The sequence below is a fragment of the Rattus norvegicus genome, chromosome 10 (genome assembly GCF_021556685.1).
Source record: "Rattus norvegicus strain SHRSP/BbbUtx chromosome 10, alternate assembly SHRSP_T2T, whole genome shotgun sequence".
In the NCBI taxonomy this organism is placed as follows: Eukaryota; Metazoa; Chordata; class Mammalia; order Rodentia; family Muridae; genus Rattus; species Rattus norvegicus.
In genome coordinates, this window is record NC_141543.1 from 102,372,431 (window position 1) to 102,389,621 (window position 17,191).

General features: G+C 43.7%; 1 protein-coding gene across 2 annotated transcripts in view; it reads left to right on the plus strand.

The window, feature by feature from the left end:
* The window catches only part of Kcnj2 (potassium inwardly-rectifying channel, subfamily J, member 2), a 30,033-nt gene extending 13,995 nt beyond the window's left edge, over nucleotides 1–16,038 (plus strand). The window contains 2 exon segments of one of the 2 annotated variants that reach the window (NM_017296.2): nucleotides 5,458–5,638; nucleotides 10,662–16,038. In NM_017296.2, the coding sequence (NP_058992.1) occupies nucleotides 10,886–12,169 (1,284 nt within the window). In that variant the 5' untranslated portion in view covers nucleotides 5,458–5,638; nucleotides 10,662–10,885 and the 3' untranslated portion in view covers nucleotides 12,170–16,038. 2 annotated transcript variants of the gene reach the window in all.
* The last annotated feature ends 1,153 nt before the right edge of the window (nucleotides 16,039–17,191 follow it).

Genomic DNA, 17,191 nt, shown 5'->3' on the forward strand with positions numbered 1-17,191 from the left:
CATACAAGAACAGTGACAGGTTCTTGGGAAGTTCTCTGTCTACCCTGGCTTCCTACTGCTCTTCTTACTAAACCTCCATTGCTCTCATCAAGTGATGGCACTGAACCCCAGCACTAAGGCTTGCCTGTCCCGAGTGGCAACAGTAGTGATGAAGCAAAATGATTAGCATTGTTTTCTTAGCTGGATGCTCCTCAACCAGTGACCTGTGCTGACAGCAGAATGACCCAGTCTAAGAAGCTACCATCCATGGGCAGAGGGGGAAAGCAATGGATATAAGGGTTCATTGTCCTTGAGAGAGCTAATGCTCCACAGATAACACGGGTAGAGCAGTCCTTGTAATCACTGAGTTATAAACGGTAAATTAGGAGTCGGCCCTGTGATGAATTTGATATTTTTGGAGTGTAATTGTCTCACCTATCTGAGGTAAACAAGGGCTCCCGGAGCATGACAGGAGAGCTGATTGACTAAATAGTAACCCCTCTGCTCTGGAGGCAGAGGCTTCTTAGAGAAGAGGCCCGTCTGTCATTGGTGTTAACAGATCTGGTGGGAAATGAGGGCCTTTAATAATACATCACCATGGTAGGCAAATAACATTTGCTGAGAGAATAAGTATGACGTTGCTGCACATGTACCTATTAACACACAAATAATTATAAACACGCAGACTCCTCCTTACCCAGAAGTCTTCCTGAACAATTCACTCTTGAAACATGACAAATGCCAGAGCCTCTCATTGGTGTGGGCGTCTGTCTGAAATAGATATCTTAGGTAGATCCAGAGAATGGACCAAAATAAGGCAACTTGAAATTTGGCATCTGTGCAGACTATTTCTTAAAAAAAATACATCTTTAACTGTGTTAGATCATATTTGTTTTCCTTTGCCATGTATTTTTAACAACCTTGGTTATATAATGTCTCAGCCTCGTGGAGATTAGAGTCAAGAAATTAAACACAGCACAGTGGCGGCCCGCCGATATATTTGCAAGGAAAATTCTGTTGAGCGAAGGTTCTCTCTGATGAGGTAAGGTCTTTAGAAAAGTATCGCATACATTTAGTCTGGCCATTTAATGTAGGGAAATGACTGCCCCAGGCACTGCAGGTAAAAATTAGACAGCATCGAGTAGTTATCATGTAACCCTGTCACGGGCAGGCGCTGGTGTCATCCTTCGCAACAGGGTATTTGACATGAATTTTCCTCATGGTCTCCCTCCATCGTGGTTGCCTCCAGTGATTCCGGATTCAGGGTGACTTGGGACACAACAACACCAAGAATCTGTGCCCACAGTCTACTTATCTGATGGTGGAAATACACAGAGGCAAAGAGATGAGGGGAGGGGCAGGTAAAGAAGACCCTTTCCGTGACAACGAAGTCCCACCTTCTAAAATTTCCCCTGCCACTAACTAAGGACAATGGTTTCTGCATATGCTCTGTAGAGGACATTGCAAATTCAAACCGTAACCCGGAGCCACTATGTAAGCCATTTTTGTTAAAAAAAAAAAACAAACAAACAAACAAAAAACCAAAAAACAAAAACAAAGCAAAAAAATAATTTCTATTTCTCTGTTTCATTTCATCAGGGAATTGACTTTTGTGGAGACACACTTACACACTTACACAGTTGGCTGTGTGCCACGTGATCGGAATAGCGAGATAAAATGAGACAATAATGTGTTTTGTAAGTCCACCTACCAATGGGGTGGGCGTAAACAAGTATATGGAAAGTATTTGCAGTAGCATAAATGGAGCAAAGCGAACTACATGGGAGGTAGGTTCGGAGTGTGAGCGAGACAGCCAGAGAGCCATTACAGTTCTGACAAAATATTCTTCAACCAACCGGGTTTCAGTCCTATAAAAAAGCCAGGGCAGAAGATACTATGTTTCCAGGTAGGGTTTCAGTCCTATAAAAAAGCCAGGGCAGAAGATACTATGTTTCCAGGTATGCGAGACGCAGAGAAGCATCTTCACAGACCATACTTATGAAGGAAGTTCACTCTTTCAGTGCCTCTGAGTAGATAGAGGATGTGAAACTCCAAAGTCATACTTACGCCCGCCATTCATTAAAACACAGAGTCAGAGGTCATGGGTACATGGGCATGGGGACATTAACATAGTCAGGTGACAAGTTTGTCTTTCATATGTCCCTAGCATCCTCATTGCCAATGAATGTGACAAAATATTTCTTGTGGGCTTTCCCCCTCCCACCCCCAGCATTGGATCATTTCAGTGTTTTGTTTAATTGTTTGGCATCTAAGGCAAAAAAAAAAAAAAAAAGAACTCTGAAGGGGAAAAGAAATATTGTTTCTTTGACTAGGTGCTGAGTAGGTATTTTAAAAGTCTATCCATAAAGATCATTATAAAGAATAGAGCTATCATCATAATGGTAAGTAATAATGATTAAATGATTAATTTTCAAAGACAAAGGGGATTTCCAATAAAGAGTCGATTTGACCTTTTGAAGTGCCACTTTAGGTGGCTTTGTTCTATTGCAACTCAAACGAATAGTCTATCACTTATATTTAATTTATCATTATTATTGCAAGTTAGTGGTTCTTAACGTGGAGTATGTGAAACTGCTAGAGGTTGGTGTGTGTGTGTGTGTGTGTGTGTGTGTGTGTGTGTGTGTGTGTCTGGACTATGAGTTTGAAAATATACGGGCAGTGGATGTCTGAATGTGTTTCTCCTCCTTCAGGCAAGTGTGAAGGGAAGATTTCTGCTTCCAGTGAGACAGGTGCTCTCTCCGTCACATGGCCATGCACAGTCAGCCTTCTCTCTCATCCAGAGTCTGACTAATATTGGAGCTAATATTATAGATGGTTGCCGTGGAGGGAGTCAGTAAGAGCGCAATTGTGGTTTCCTTGGAAAAATTTAATCCACAGATGGATCCCAACAGCCAACTGTCACAGTGTCCAAAACTAATGGCTCTCTACCTTCTATCCCTGTGTGCGTGTGTGTGTGTGTGTGTGTGTGTGTGTGTGTGTGTGTGTGTGCATGTGCTCACGTGCTCATGTGCTAAATAAAGCCTAAGTCAGCCAAAAAAAGGTAGACCGACTAGAGCAATCTGTATCACTCACTGCTCCAAAGAGAGCATATTTATCCCAACCCTGATACTTTGGCACGGTAGAGATTTCCTAATAGGGATGGGGTAAAAAGCCATTTATTAATTAAAAGGTGCAGTTACAGGGAAGCTATGCAAATCTAACAAATGCTGAACACGTTTTAGTCAAAATTAAATCCTTGGTGTTTGGTAAACTAAACAATGAAGGGAAAGCCTCTTCTTAGCCTGGGAAGCTGCTCGTAAAAATCTAATTTCTGTGAACTTTCTCCATCTAGATACCTGCCCTGTGGCCTGTCATTTACTCAGTCCCTGGGAGAGGACTGAGAGTAAAGTCTATGATTGGCAGAAAGACTAGAGTCATTATTTTATCTGCCTCTACAGCAAAATGTACACAGCCAAACAAAGGCGAAGAGTATTGCACTCGTTTCTTTAATGACCCTTCCCGTTCTATGAAACTGTCTTGGCTTGGAGCTTACTGGTTTTCCTGAGAGTGGACTGTTAAAATAAAACAACGGTGAACTAGAAAACACTTCCCTTTTCTGGGTAGCTGGGCTATTTCAAACAGAGAGCCTTACCTATGGGGGAAAGGGGGTGGGGGTGTTCCTACAGTTTGGAAAATTCTTTACCATCCACTTATGAAGTGAGCCCCAACCCAGAAGAAAGACAAGGAAAAAAAAATTAAAACATAAATGAGCTGTTAACTCCTTCTCTATGCCTTGGCTAATGAAGGGTTAATTTTTCTGTCGCCGGATTCTTTTCGCTTCAGGCTACAGCCTGGGTTCTAAGCTATTTATAAATAATATATGGCTTAATATATGATAAGGAAGACCTCCCCTGCGGGGAGACAATATCCCATTATAAGAGGTTTTAAAAGGCGACCCTCAGTATCAGGGCTTGACATAGTCAGCCTCAGCAAATGAAACACCATTTGTATATTAAAACAGTCCTAGGGCTTGCATGACCTACTGTAGAGCCCCTTAAGTGACTTGCTCATGCTGGAGGGGGGGGGCAGGGGCGGGGGAAGGCTTCTTAAGGCAAAAGCGAAAATCTATGCACATTTCACCAGCACCTCCTAGGGGCCAAGTGCGGATGTGGGACGAGGAGGCGGGCATCCACGCAGTAACTCAGAAAGGTTCCTTTCAACTCTGCTACACAGAAAAGCGCGCCCTGCTCCTACCACCTAGAATGCGAAATACTTTGTAGAAGTTGTTTGGTGACTCAAGGAGGTCTTCAGGGGTTTAAGTTAAAGGTAGGCAGGATGCTTTGGGGGCGCTTGAAGCATAATCATTAAACCGGACTGCAAACTTCGTGGAAGATAAAACAAGAAAAGACTCCTAAACGTATCACGTTCTTTTAAAAGCAAAGCTTCGCTATGATCCCAATGTACTCAGAGATAATATACACCCGCTTTACACACAGTCACTCGGGAATTCATTTATAAACTGTCAGGATGCAGGTGCTAACCGAGGCTGGCTTTTGAAGGTCTGCAGTACTCTTGCCTGGTTGCTGGGAAGGAGGACTGGGAGGCGCTGGGGCGAAGGCAGAGCTGAGAGTCTGTAGGAGTTGCTGTTCCGGAGAATTCATTACCCTCTAATTGTTCTGGTTTAACGTGAGCAGAGCGTGCCGGGCGGTGGTGGAGAGAAAGATTGAGGGCGGACAAGGCGAGAGAGGAACCAGCGGCTCCCTCCCTTCCCCCACATATCCCGGAGAAGTCCAGGAGCTTTTTTGCTTGTAAGTGATTCACCGCCATTCGCGAGGAGAAACAGCTCAGTCAGACAAGCAATCGCTAGCACATCTAAATCTCGCCGGCTATTGAGTGCGGGTCCGGGGGAGCCTTTCCAGGTTTAATATAAAGATTATCCGCGAACTGCAGCTGAATGCTCTGTGGGTTTCGACAGCCTACAGGCTGGAGAAGGGATAGAGGGAGACGCACCCCAGTGATCATTCATTCCGTCCCTGCTGCAGACGTCTTTCCCAGGCACTGCCACCTCTCCCGGGCCCTTACTTGAACACGTACAGCAGGCCTCCGCCTTGGAAAGAAACCGGGAAGTGTGGGTCTCAGAGAACCCAGTGGGAAGCTTTGCCCAAGGCCAGGCTGCAATTAGGCAGCTGCATGGCGGCTGAGCTTCCCACCTGTTGCTGTCCCCTCTGGGCCGCGACTTCCTCCTCCTTGGCCCAGAGCTGGACTCTCAGACCAGGCTAGGCAGCTGGAGGAGGTAGAGGAAGCCACCGCAGGTTCCGAGGCTGGCAGAGCCACGGGCCGCGGGTGTAAAGATCCTCCTCCTCCTGGTGGCGGTTCCCCGGGTTGGCAGCGCAGTCAGGTGCGCTCCGATTGGTCAGCAGTGGGCAGGGGGCGGAGCCAGCAAGGCTGGTTATCACAGGGACCGCCTCAAAAGCTTCCAGGCTATCGCAGAGCGCACTGGAGCCCTGGCCAGCGCGCAGCCTTCCCGGCGCCGGCAAGCAGGGTCTTGGGAATTCTCACTTGCTTCGGCTCACTCTCTTTCACAAAAACCACTGGATCTTACATGCTTCTGTAACCCCCACTTCCACTCCATGTCCCCATGATCCTGTGCCAGCAACAGGTAAGGGCTTCTGTGTTTTCTTCCTGTTCTCCTCTCGGTTGTCTGTGTGTGTGTGTCCAGGGCAATGAACTTGCGCCACCGTCACAGCTCCGGCAGCTCCGGAGGTGTCCAGTTGTCAGACCGCTGTATTGCTTTCCTCCCGCAAGCTTTGGAGCCCCGGCTCGTTGCCTATATAGTTTGTGTGCGCACCAGAACATCCTCCGAGCTAAAAATACTGAGACACGCTTGGAAGAGTTGAGCAATAGAAACAGATTTCTCTGCAGCATCTGTTTGTGCTCATAACTTCCAATGCACCAGCTGTAGCTAGATATTGGGTTTAGAGTCAAGCGTGAGCCTGGCGTGGATTCTTCCTCTTATTGCGGTCGAGAGGGAGGAAGAGAAGGTGGCTAGAGATTGGTCTGACCGAGAGACTCAGCACTTAATCTAGATCCTTAGTGTTTGGGGAGGGGGTTTCCTTGCTACAAATACAGCACAAAATTCGAGAGTGAGCATCTCAAGTCTCAAAGTTCCTTTGCTGAAGGGGGGAAAAAAAGAGTAGCAGCCGGAGTTGGATTTTAGCCTCAAGACCGCAAAACTTTCCCATCCTGTCAGTCTCCCCTAAGTACTTTGCTGTTCTTAGTAATAATGGTGTAAATCCCTCATTTGAAGACGATGTGGTTTTAGGGAAGCAATGATCGAAGCAACTTGATTCTAGGAGGAAAAAAAGACTGCTTCGAAACGTGTACTCCTATGACAGTTGAGGGAGAAACCAAGATAGGAAATGGGTTGTCGCATGTCTGTCTGGTTCAGTCAGTCAGTGGAGACTTGGATGAGGCTGTCTATTCCAAAGATCTTCACAGACTCCGAAGATACCTGGCATGAAATAAAGGCGTTGCTTGAAAACCTGTTTTGGTTAAACATAGAAGAGAATTAATATCTCCTTTTATTATTTGTTGTCCCTTCCTATTAATAATTAATAGACACTCATATTCCCTTTTGCAAACCAGCTCTGTACATGCACTGTGAGCTATCACCACATTTGTCTGCCTTGTCTTGCTCACATCCAGGGCTTTTATTTTTATTTTCACTGCACACGCACGTATACACACACACACACACACACACACACACACACACACACTTCCTGATGCCCAGGAGAGATAGGTTACTTCAAGTATGGGGGAACAGTGACAGTTGGGGTCAAGGTCATCTCAATTTGTTTTGTGCCTCTCACTCCACATTGTGGTATTCCATATATATATTATATATATTATTGATATCTGTAAAGGATCTTGTTTTGTACCTCTGTGAAATTACTTAAACAAACAAACAAAGCAGTCAGTATCTTTCACACACTCCTTATCAAAACCCTCTGGTTAGGTGGCCTTCTTTGAATTCTGAGTAGTTTAGAAGCTTGCCCACCCCCACCCCACCCATCTTTCCCTGAATGGTTGTACCCTTTTAAAACGTTTAATAAAAGATGTAAATTCTTATTTACTAAACACAAGCTGCCCTTGGCATGTACACGTGCTTCGAGTTGCCACAAACAGGGCTGTGTGTCAACGTTAGAGACAGCACTCGCACAGATATAAATGGGTGTCTTACCACTGCTCCCCCCCCCTGCACTTGTCCTTCCCCCTCCTTTCTGTTTACTGAGTCTCACAGAGGTTGCTCTGCAGCCATAGGACTCACATAGCAACTTGTGCCCAGAGCACTCTGGGGCTGGTCTACATGGCGTCAGCTGGGGAATAGCTGCTCCAAGCACTCATTAGCGGTCTTCTCTCACCCAGCACCTTTTCTTCTGCTATCTCCTATCTTTAGTTAGAAATGTATTTTCTCACTGAGATTCAATAACCCTCTGGTGGGACACTGTGATTATCTGATTATCATATATTCTTCCCAAGCATCTTTATCTGGTTTTCATGAACCCTACTGGAGGTGTTTCATTCATACGTATGTGTGTGTATATGTATATGCATATATATGTATATGTATATGTGTATGTATATATATATATTATTTCTTCCATTTCTCCCTGCATATCCCTCCATATCTCCCCTCTCTCTCCTTTAATATCTACCTAAGATTGAGACGCTGAACTGTTTTTTCCATTGCTTATGCTTAATTTTGGATCTGCCTATAAATAGTCTTATCATGAACAGCAGCACATGTAGGCTCTCAATTTCCCAGAAATACTTTCAACCTCATTGGTCATGGCTTGGCTGAAGTGATTATTCATGGCCATGGAGTAGAGATCTAGATCCTTACGTATTTTTGCTTTAAGGGGAGGGGGTGCATTTCTATATCCTCTACCAAATCCAGTATTGGCTCTCTAGACAGCCTTCAGGGAGGCAAGAGTATCTGAATACATTATGAGTTAGCTGTTTCTCAGAACATCTCTTTGGAATAATACTGCATGGAAGGCCTTTTCCGAGAGGTTTCGGTGATCCCCACTGAGGGAGGACAGGGCCAGGGAACTTTCTGCTTGTTTGACGTCACCAGGACATGTGGATCTGTCAACAGCAAAGACAAGTGCACTCTAAAGACAGTTAACCTGCCAGACTGTAGCAGGTTCTAGATGTTTGCAATTGTGAACAGCTCCCTAAAAGTCCGAGGACATATGTCACGTGTGTGCACATAGGCACACATTACTCTGTTTGGGGCATATGTGTTGGAAGTGGTGAAATTTTCCATTTTGAGGGAAAGGAAAAAAAAAGAAAGAACAGTTATTTTTCCCTTTCCAGGAAGCACTGGTAAATCCTGAAAAGGATGCTCTGGCATGAGGAACACGTTCAGCCATTAGCAATGGAAAGGAGACAATGACAGCCCTCTCAGTACATGCTATTTGAAAGGTTCTGAGTGGGAAAAGCTACTCGAAGGAAACAGCTATTGTGTGATGTGTGGAAATCAAACAGATGTCCCAGGGTTGAGGATTTGGAATACCTTAATTGGGCCTGTAGAGGTCATAAGGTTGTAAGGTTCTTATGTGGAAAGGGGCAGGAGTCAGTTTGAAAAAATCTGAGAGAGTCAGTGCATGGTCCCTAATGGTAATGCAGGGAAAGGCTTCTTTGGAAGAGTGCAAAGGGAATTTATTGGCATTGGTTTATAGTAAAATAATTTACAGTCAATCGGAGCTCAGATACATTCTTTGAAGGGACTCCTCTGTCTCATTCCAAAGTTTTAAAGGAAAAAGCACACCTGCGATTGCTGCTGTCTTTGTGTTGGTGAAACATTTGGGGACATTATGTAAGCCAAATCTCCTGAAGGCGCTGTTACATTATTTCTTTCCAAGCCTACGATCTAGGCCTCTGAGGAATAAGATTCTTTCTCCCTTTGTCCAGTGCACTGCTCATGGGAGAGAGTAGGCAAAACAGTGAAGCAGGTAGAAGGCTGGGAAGGTACTGGATCTCCTTTTTATAAAGCGATTCAAAGGCATTTTCGAATCCAGCATCATTTAGGTGTCAAAAGCTGCCAGAATGTAATACATGGTGAAACTTTCACAGATGACTCATCTCAAGAAAAATAAGGTGGGGTACATCTTCATTATAACCTGGATGTGGTGGAGAAGACAGAAGACAGTTATGCGGCATTTCCAAAGACAGTATACATTGCCCCTCATTTCTATGTGAGCTTGGCTGAAAATGGTCCTCTTGGTTGAGCAGTATTTATGTGCTTTGGGGCGGGGAGGGAGGGGTGATCAAAACTAGAATACTCTGACCAAGGTCTCAACCAATTCCTAATCATTTTCATTGTCCCACTTCAGAAGAGGACATGGATTCGGTGGTTTGAAAAGTTGGAAACCATTCTCAATTTTTAGTTCTAGGCCATGTGAATATCAAGCTACTGCTGGACTTGGTTAATGCACATTACATAACAAAAACACCTTAGACATTTTCTTAAGCATTCTTTCCTCCTTCCCCCCCCTCTCTCTCCTCACAGAGGACATGTAGAGTTTTGAGGGGTTTATTTGTTTGTTTTGTTTTGTTTTGTTTTGTTTGAGTCAAGAAGGAAAGTCAGAACAAGTAGCTAAATTTCACCTGGGGGCAGAATAAAGCAGTGGGAGGAAGCTGGGAGGTACTATTTGTTCATATTAAGTAAAGGTGAGTGCCTTCTCCATAGGAACCTACAGCAAACAACCGCACTAGAAGTGAAAGTAAGCTGACTGGCCTTTATGAGCTCCTTTGATTACAAAGTTGTCTCTGTTTGAGAGCACACAGCCTTGGACCCACATGAAATGAGCCCCTGCCTTATCTCAATCCGCTAAAGACCGGGGCCTTGGGCAGAGAGCTGCTTGCTTTCTACCCTGTCATTACACATGGCAATCCCATCTCTGGAGAATTTCAGGACTCGCATTGCTAGGCAACAGAATGGCTCTCTATCCCCCAGAGCAAATCTGCGTCTTCAAGTTCAGAGTCCCTTGCATTCTGGGAGATGGTATCAGGCATTTTTCTGCACACTGCCTGCTTTGGGTGCGTGGAGTGATGGAGCAAGCCCCAACGGTATCCGGAAAGTTAGGATCTATTTCAAAGGACTTTCTGCCCAACATTATTACCAAAACGAAACTGTGTGACTGTGATGTCAACCTTGTCAACATGGGCTGGGACATTCTCCCTTAATACACACATAGCTGGATTAATATCTAGGCCGTTTATATTCAATATTCTCTAGACCCATCCTACCGTAAAGAGCTGGTACAAACCTTAGAATCAGAAGGACTCTTCTATTACCCCGAGAAGCTGGAAGAGAGTAGGAGCTAAAAGATAGATGTGAATTATAGAATATTCTAGACTGCTGACAAACAGTAGAAGAAAAGGGAACTGAAATCTTTGTAGAATGACCAACCAAGGGACTGTGACTTTTAAATAAAAATTTAAAAGAGCATTAATAAGAAGAAAGAGAACTTCACACAATTCAATCTAAAGGGCATTTGTGTGTCTTTTTCTTTCTTTCTTTTTTTCTGTTTGTTAAGACAGGGATATTGTCTTGGACAGTAGGACTCCTTTAAGTCTGGCTGTTTTGTAACGAATGCTCTCTTTTCTTGTAGGACAAGTTCTCTGGATGTCAGCTGAGTTACTAAGTTAGCTCTGCTGGTCAAAAGAACCCCGAGGTTCTTGGAAGCATCTATCTCTCCTCATTAAAAAAAAAAAGAAAAAAACATTTTTTTTTTGCTGTGTCTTCACCGAACATTCAAAACTGTTTCTTCAAAGGGTTTTGCAAAAACTCAGACTGTTTTCTAAAGCAGAAACACTGGCGTCCACAGCGGAAGCAATGGGCAGTGTGCGTACAAACCGCTACAGCATCGTCTCTTCGGAGGAAGACGGCATGAAGCTGGCCACCATGGCCGTCGCCAATGGCTTTGGGAATGGCAAGAGTAAAGTCCATACCCGACAACAGTGCAGGAGCCGCTTTGTGAAGAAAGACGGGCATTGCAACGTTCAGTTTATCAACGTGGGAGAGAAAGGACAGAGGTACCTGGCGGACATCTTTACTACCTGTGTGGACATCCGCTGGCGGTGGATGCTGGTAATCTTCTGCCTCGCATTCGTGCTCTCCTGGCTGTTCTTTGGCTGTGTGTTTTGGTTGATAGCTCTGCTCCACGGGGATCTGGATGCTTCTAAAGAGAGCAAAGCGTGTGTGTCTGAGGTCAACAGCTTCACGGCTGCCTTCCTCTTCTCCATTGAGACCCAGACAACCATCGGCTATGGTTTCAGGTGTGTTACAGACGAGTGCCCGATTGCTGTTTTCATGGTGGTATTCCAGTCAATCGTGGGCTGCATCATCGACGCCTTCATCATTGGTGCAGTCATGGCGAAGATGGCGAAGCCAAAGAAGAGGAATGAGACTCTGGTCTTCAGCCACAACGCTGTGATTGCCATGAGGGACGGCAAACTCTGCTTGATGTGGAGAGTGGGCAACCTTCGCAAGAGCCACCTTGTGGAAGCTCATGTCCGGGCACAGCTTCTCAAATCTAGGATCACTTCAGAAGGGGAGTACATCCCCTTGGACCAGATAGACATCAACGTTGGTTTCGATAGCGGAATCGACCGTATATTTCTAGTGTCCCCAATCACTATTGTCCATGAAATAGACGAAGACAGCCCTTTATATGACTTGAGTAAGCAGGACATTGACAATGCAGACTTTGAAATCGTTGTCATCCTGGAAGGCATGGTGGAGGCCACTGCCATGACAACGCAATGCCGGAGTTCATATCTGGCCAATGAGATTCTCTGGGGTCACCGCTACGAGCCGGTGCTCTTTGAAGAGAAGCATTGCTATAAAGTAGACTATTCAAGATTCCATAAGACTTACGAAGTACCTAACACTCCCCTTTGTAGTGCCAGAGACTTAGCAGAGAAGAAATACATCCTCTCAAATGCAAATTCATTTTGCTATGAAAATGAAGTTGCCCTAACAAGCAAAGAGGAAGAGGACAGTGAGAACGGAGTTCCAGAGAGCACAAGTACGGACTCACCTCCTGGCATAGATCTCCACAACCAGGCGAGCGTGCCTCTAGAGCCCAGGCCTTTAAGGCGGGAATCGGAGATATGACTGGCCGATTCTGTCTTTGGAATATTTACTTCTTCGCTACACAGTCTGATGTTGGTCAGAGATCCGAGACAGTTATACAGACAGTGGTACTGGCCCAGAGGTGGGTGAAAGCAGGCAGCCACAAGAGACTAAGGCTAGCACAAAGGTTTCAAGAAAAGACTGTAAGCTGGATAACTGAAGTAAAAAGCGCTTTGCAGGCCTCCGAGAGACCCGAAGGCACATACCTGTTGCAGAATAAGTTATGGGGTTTTTAATGTATTGTTTTGTGTTTTTACAAAACTTGAATATGCAGGCAAGCCTCAGTTTGGGTACATGACTTACCTGGATAGCTTCTCTTTAGGGGGAACAAGGATGATTTTAATGGCATAACATAGGCAAGACTCTGCCTTAATTTTTTTTGAAAAGCTGCTAACTACATGAACACAAACTGTATTTTTGTTGCAGTGTAGTTTATCTTTTACATAACGTTAAAATGTCAGTGTTGAGCATTATCGCAAGTGCACGGTGTGCTTCAAAGCGTCAAGTATTTGGCTATTGACTGCCAAAATGGGAGCCTGATTTTCTGAGGCCAGTAATTTCTTTGCTAAAATTGATATCTCTCCTCTCTCTCTCTCTCTCTCTCTCTCTCTCTCTCTCTCTCTCTCTCTCTCTCTCTCTCTCTCATTACATAATAACATTATGTAACACTAGCCAAATGGTAGCCTCTGGGTTTTATAGTTTTCTTTTCCAGGATGCTAATAGGTTATCTCAAATTTTCAGTTAGACAACCTTAAATGAATACCAAAGATAATGCACACTTTCTTTCTTTCTTTCTTTCTTTCTTTCTTTCTTTCTTTCTTTCTTTCTTTCTTTTTTCTTTTGCACGTGGAGGTTATATTTTTTAAAAGAAACAAAGCCCCATGGGCTTGTCTTGGAAGATGTGGAACAGTCGATTCATTTTGTACTACAGTCTGAAAAGAACACCAAAGTCTGATCAATGTAGTGTGTTTTTCAAGTCTGTCCTTTTGTGCATCTTTCTTATTTGGGGGGGGGGGCGGCAAGAGGGAAGCAAGGGTCATAATTACATATGCACTATACAAATCTTTCTTTCCCTGATAGGTAGTGCTAGTCAAGCTAATGTACTCAAAGGGGGTGGGGGAGAGAGAGAGAGAGAGAGAGAGAGAGAGAGAGAGAGAGAGAGAGAGAGTTGCTTGGACTTTTCTGAGCTTTTCTTTCTTTGCACATTCCAAAGTTTATTCCATAAGATCAGATCTTGGTTGAACTTTGTTGGTAACCTGGCACCCTCCAGTCACCCAGCAGCGAAGATGAACAGATTTCAAATTTTGCAGCTGAGTCATAGCCTTGACTGCCAGGACATTTCTAGCTCAGTGTCACATTAAGAAAGATATCTGGCCTCTAGGCTTGTCCTTTTGAGGTCTCTGCACGGAGACAGAGAGAGAGAGAAAGAGAGAGAGAGAGAGAGAGAGAGAGAGAGAGAGAGAGAGAGAGAACTCGAGCCACTTCAATGTGACTATCCACTTTACAGGGGGGAGAGGAAAGTTGCTTTTTTCATGACAGATGATAAGAGGGACTGTTTCAGTATTTTAGGTCTTAGTGAGCCATATAAAAGAACATAATTATAAGTTAATGAGTTAAGAGTTTAAAGGGTTATTTCTCTCTCTGTAAATGCTCATGATTAATGTGAGCTGGTCATTGTCTCTTGGAAAAGTCTCAGAGCAGGTTGCTAAGGACATGCTATTTTCTAGAGGCCTCTTCTATCTATTCACCTGCCTTTATAGAAGTGTCTCTCCCCACCCCCACTCTAGCTCAGTAATGCAATTCTCCCTCCCTTTCTCTTGGTTTTTAATGTCCTCTACTTATAAACCCTAGGGCTGCTAATTTTCCCTTTCAGTTGGCGTCTCAAAAATCAACTCTCTAATGGTATTAACACCCTAATATGCCATTAACAATCAGCTTTGTTCTAGAATCATGTATTTCATTTCAGTTGTTGTTTGTGTCAGTCTGTGGCTTGTGAGCCTCCGTGTCTGGATGCAGTGCCTGTAAGAAACAGTGACAGTTTCTGCTGTTTTCAACTGTCTAAGTCAATGGATTTGAAAACTGTTGGCGTTATGGGAATCAAGGGAGAAGTGCTGAGAAAGTGGTTCTTATTGTCCATCCAGGTTTGAAGGCAAGGTTGCAAGTTGCTTAAAAGAGTCAGTGGGGTTGGGGACAGAGGGGAGTCACAGAAGAGAAAACAGACTGGCTTTGGACCGTGTGAGGCTATGGAAGGCTTCAGATGCTGCTATTAAGGTGATTTGCAAAGGAAAGTCATCAAACCAAAGAGTATTCAGTGGAATGTAAATCAAATGAAGGTGCAGTAGAGAGTGGGGGAGGGGTGACAACCCAGACTGACCCCAAACACATAGCGCTAACCACTTAAAAAGACTTGAGTCATTGGAAAAAGGGGGGGGGTACAGAGACAAGGAAAGTGTGAGGGCAATCTTTCAATTTGTTGCTTAACAAGAAGAAACCATCTAAAATTTCTGGTGCATAGGTTTGTTTTTCGTTCGTTTGTTTTCGTCCGTCCGTTCGTTCGTTCGTTCGTTTTTCTTTTTGTTTTCCAAGAAAATTTTTTTTGCAGGAGCTACATTTTTAAAGTGTACATTTTATAAAGTTTATCAGATATTTTCATATTTAAAGCCAAATGTAAATATAAGTCTGTAAAGGAAAAAAAAGTACCCTAAGAGGTATAACTACCCGCAGTGAGTTCTGATAGCTAGCACCTATAATGCTACCGGTTAGCATGGTTTTAGCTGAGACTACCAGCCTTTTGAGGTTCGATTCAGTATGTTTCTTCTGTTATTTATTTCAGCATGGACTGTTCCTTTGAGAGCTCTTTGTAGTTATTAGCATCTTAATAGTTACAAGCTTTAAACGGCTTTCTGTTGTGTTCTGCCAAGAGCCAAGACATAGGTAATGCATGGCATCTCTCCCTGCATTTGTACCTTCAGAATCTCTGTCTTTATCGACTGGGCCTCCAGGACTAGTGCACACACCTGCCACTAGTATGCAGATGGGGGGACTCACCTTGAACATCTGGGGTTCGTCCCCAGGTGCCAGTTGCTTCTGTGCTGCGAGCAAATCCCTCTAGGATGTATTCCCTTTTAAAGAATGTTTGCCCATATCTGAGTGGGCATTATATTTTTTTGGAAGGGGGGAGGAATAGATTCCTGGTTATTCTATTTTTAAATAAAAAGGTAGACAAACTGAATTCTATTTTGATTATTGAGAAAGGAATAGTTTTCTATCCCTCTAAGAGTATACTTGAATCAGACATTTTTAGAATGTCATATAGCACTGTAGTCATTTCTAAATCCCTAGAGAAGTTTGTTTGACTCCTTTCCTGTTCTGTTGATGCACCATCCCTTTTCTTTCACTTCCTTTCTCCCTATAGCTTCCTTCCCTAAATCTCGATGTGTCTCTGATGACCTTGGTTCCCCAAAGATCTTCCCCTTGCGGATAACAAACGCCAGCTTTTAACTTATAATCGGCCACCCCATAAAAACAAAATGCTCATCTCGAGGGGTGGGTTAAGCTCCTTATCACTCTGATGTCAAGGTGGAAGGTATAAAAGTGTTGCATTACCATATCCCCTCCCACAACCTTCAGCAAACTAGAGTTTCTTTCCTGAGAATGTTAGGTTTCAGCTCTGGGCTCTGGCGAGTTGAACGTTCCTAGCCTTTGACAATCACGATAGTTATTATTTTTTTCCCATTTGCCATCTTTTTGTATCTAAAGTCTTCCTATTGTACTGCACAAACCATGGGTTGTATATATTTTTTATATATTATGTCTTATTTTATTATTTCTAAATAAAAATTGAAAATAAATTTGTGGAAGTGTCATTGGACCTCTTGTTTGATCTCTATAGTAACATACGTGTTCTCAGACAATGGGACATAAACTCTGACCATTTGAATGAATAGAGCCATAGAAATTGAACACACAAATCCAGGGGACTGGCAGATTAGTTTAATCCAAGTTAGAGGAAATCGAGCTTATATTTTGGTTTGGGGCACGGCAGTTTAGAGAATAGGAAAGAGGAAACAAAACAAAGCTAACAAAAAAGAATTATATTTTGATTACTAATTTATAGTTATTATATTTTGTTGACCCTTGACTATAAGTGGATTCTGTCTTGCATGTAATCTTTTCTTCTTCTTCTTCTTCTTCTTCTTCTTCTTCTTCTTCTTCTTCTTCTTCTTCTTCTTCTTCTTCTTCTTCTTCTTCTTCTTCTTCTTCTTCCTCTTCCTCTTCCTCTTCCTCTTCCTCTCCTTCTCCTCCCCCTCCTCCTCCTCCTCCTCCTCTTCCTCCTCCTCCTCCTCCTCCTCCTCCTCCTCCTCCTCCTCTTCTTCTTCTTCTTCTTCTTCTTCTTCTTCTTCTTCTTCTTCTTCTTCTTCTTCTGATTAAGGTTGTGTCTTTCGTAGCTAAGATTGGCCTCTGAATTAGATATGTAGTCAAGGATGACCTCGAACTTTTGATTTTTCCCACTTCTATAACTGTGATGAGATTCCATGTGTGGGCCAGGAAGTCTGCTCTATTTGGTGCCAGTGGTGACACCCCACTGGGCTTTGTGCATGCTAAGCAATCACTCCTATAACGGAGGGAAAACCCCACTGTTTCATCCCATGCCTACCCAACACAAAATCAAGATACAGTTGTTCGTCAATTCTATGAGAAACCAAGAAGACTAGAATGAACTTTAAGGCTAAGAAATCAACAAAGGCGGGATTTGAATCCAAGTTTGATTTGCTTCCGCTGTATTACATATTATCTCGCAACGCGAGTCGCAAATAAAATGTTCCAAAGCGGGAGACAGAAGGGAAACTCCCATTTTAAAATATGTGATTCTTATTCTCAGAGAACTCTTTCAAATGTGGTTCTGAGTTCCTGGCCAATATTAAACGATTTCATCTTAGCAGCAGAATTCTGTGGCTTCTGTTCGATCAGTGACCAAGGCTTGGAGAAGCACTTGCGCGAGGT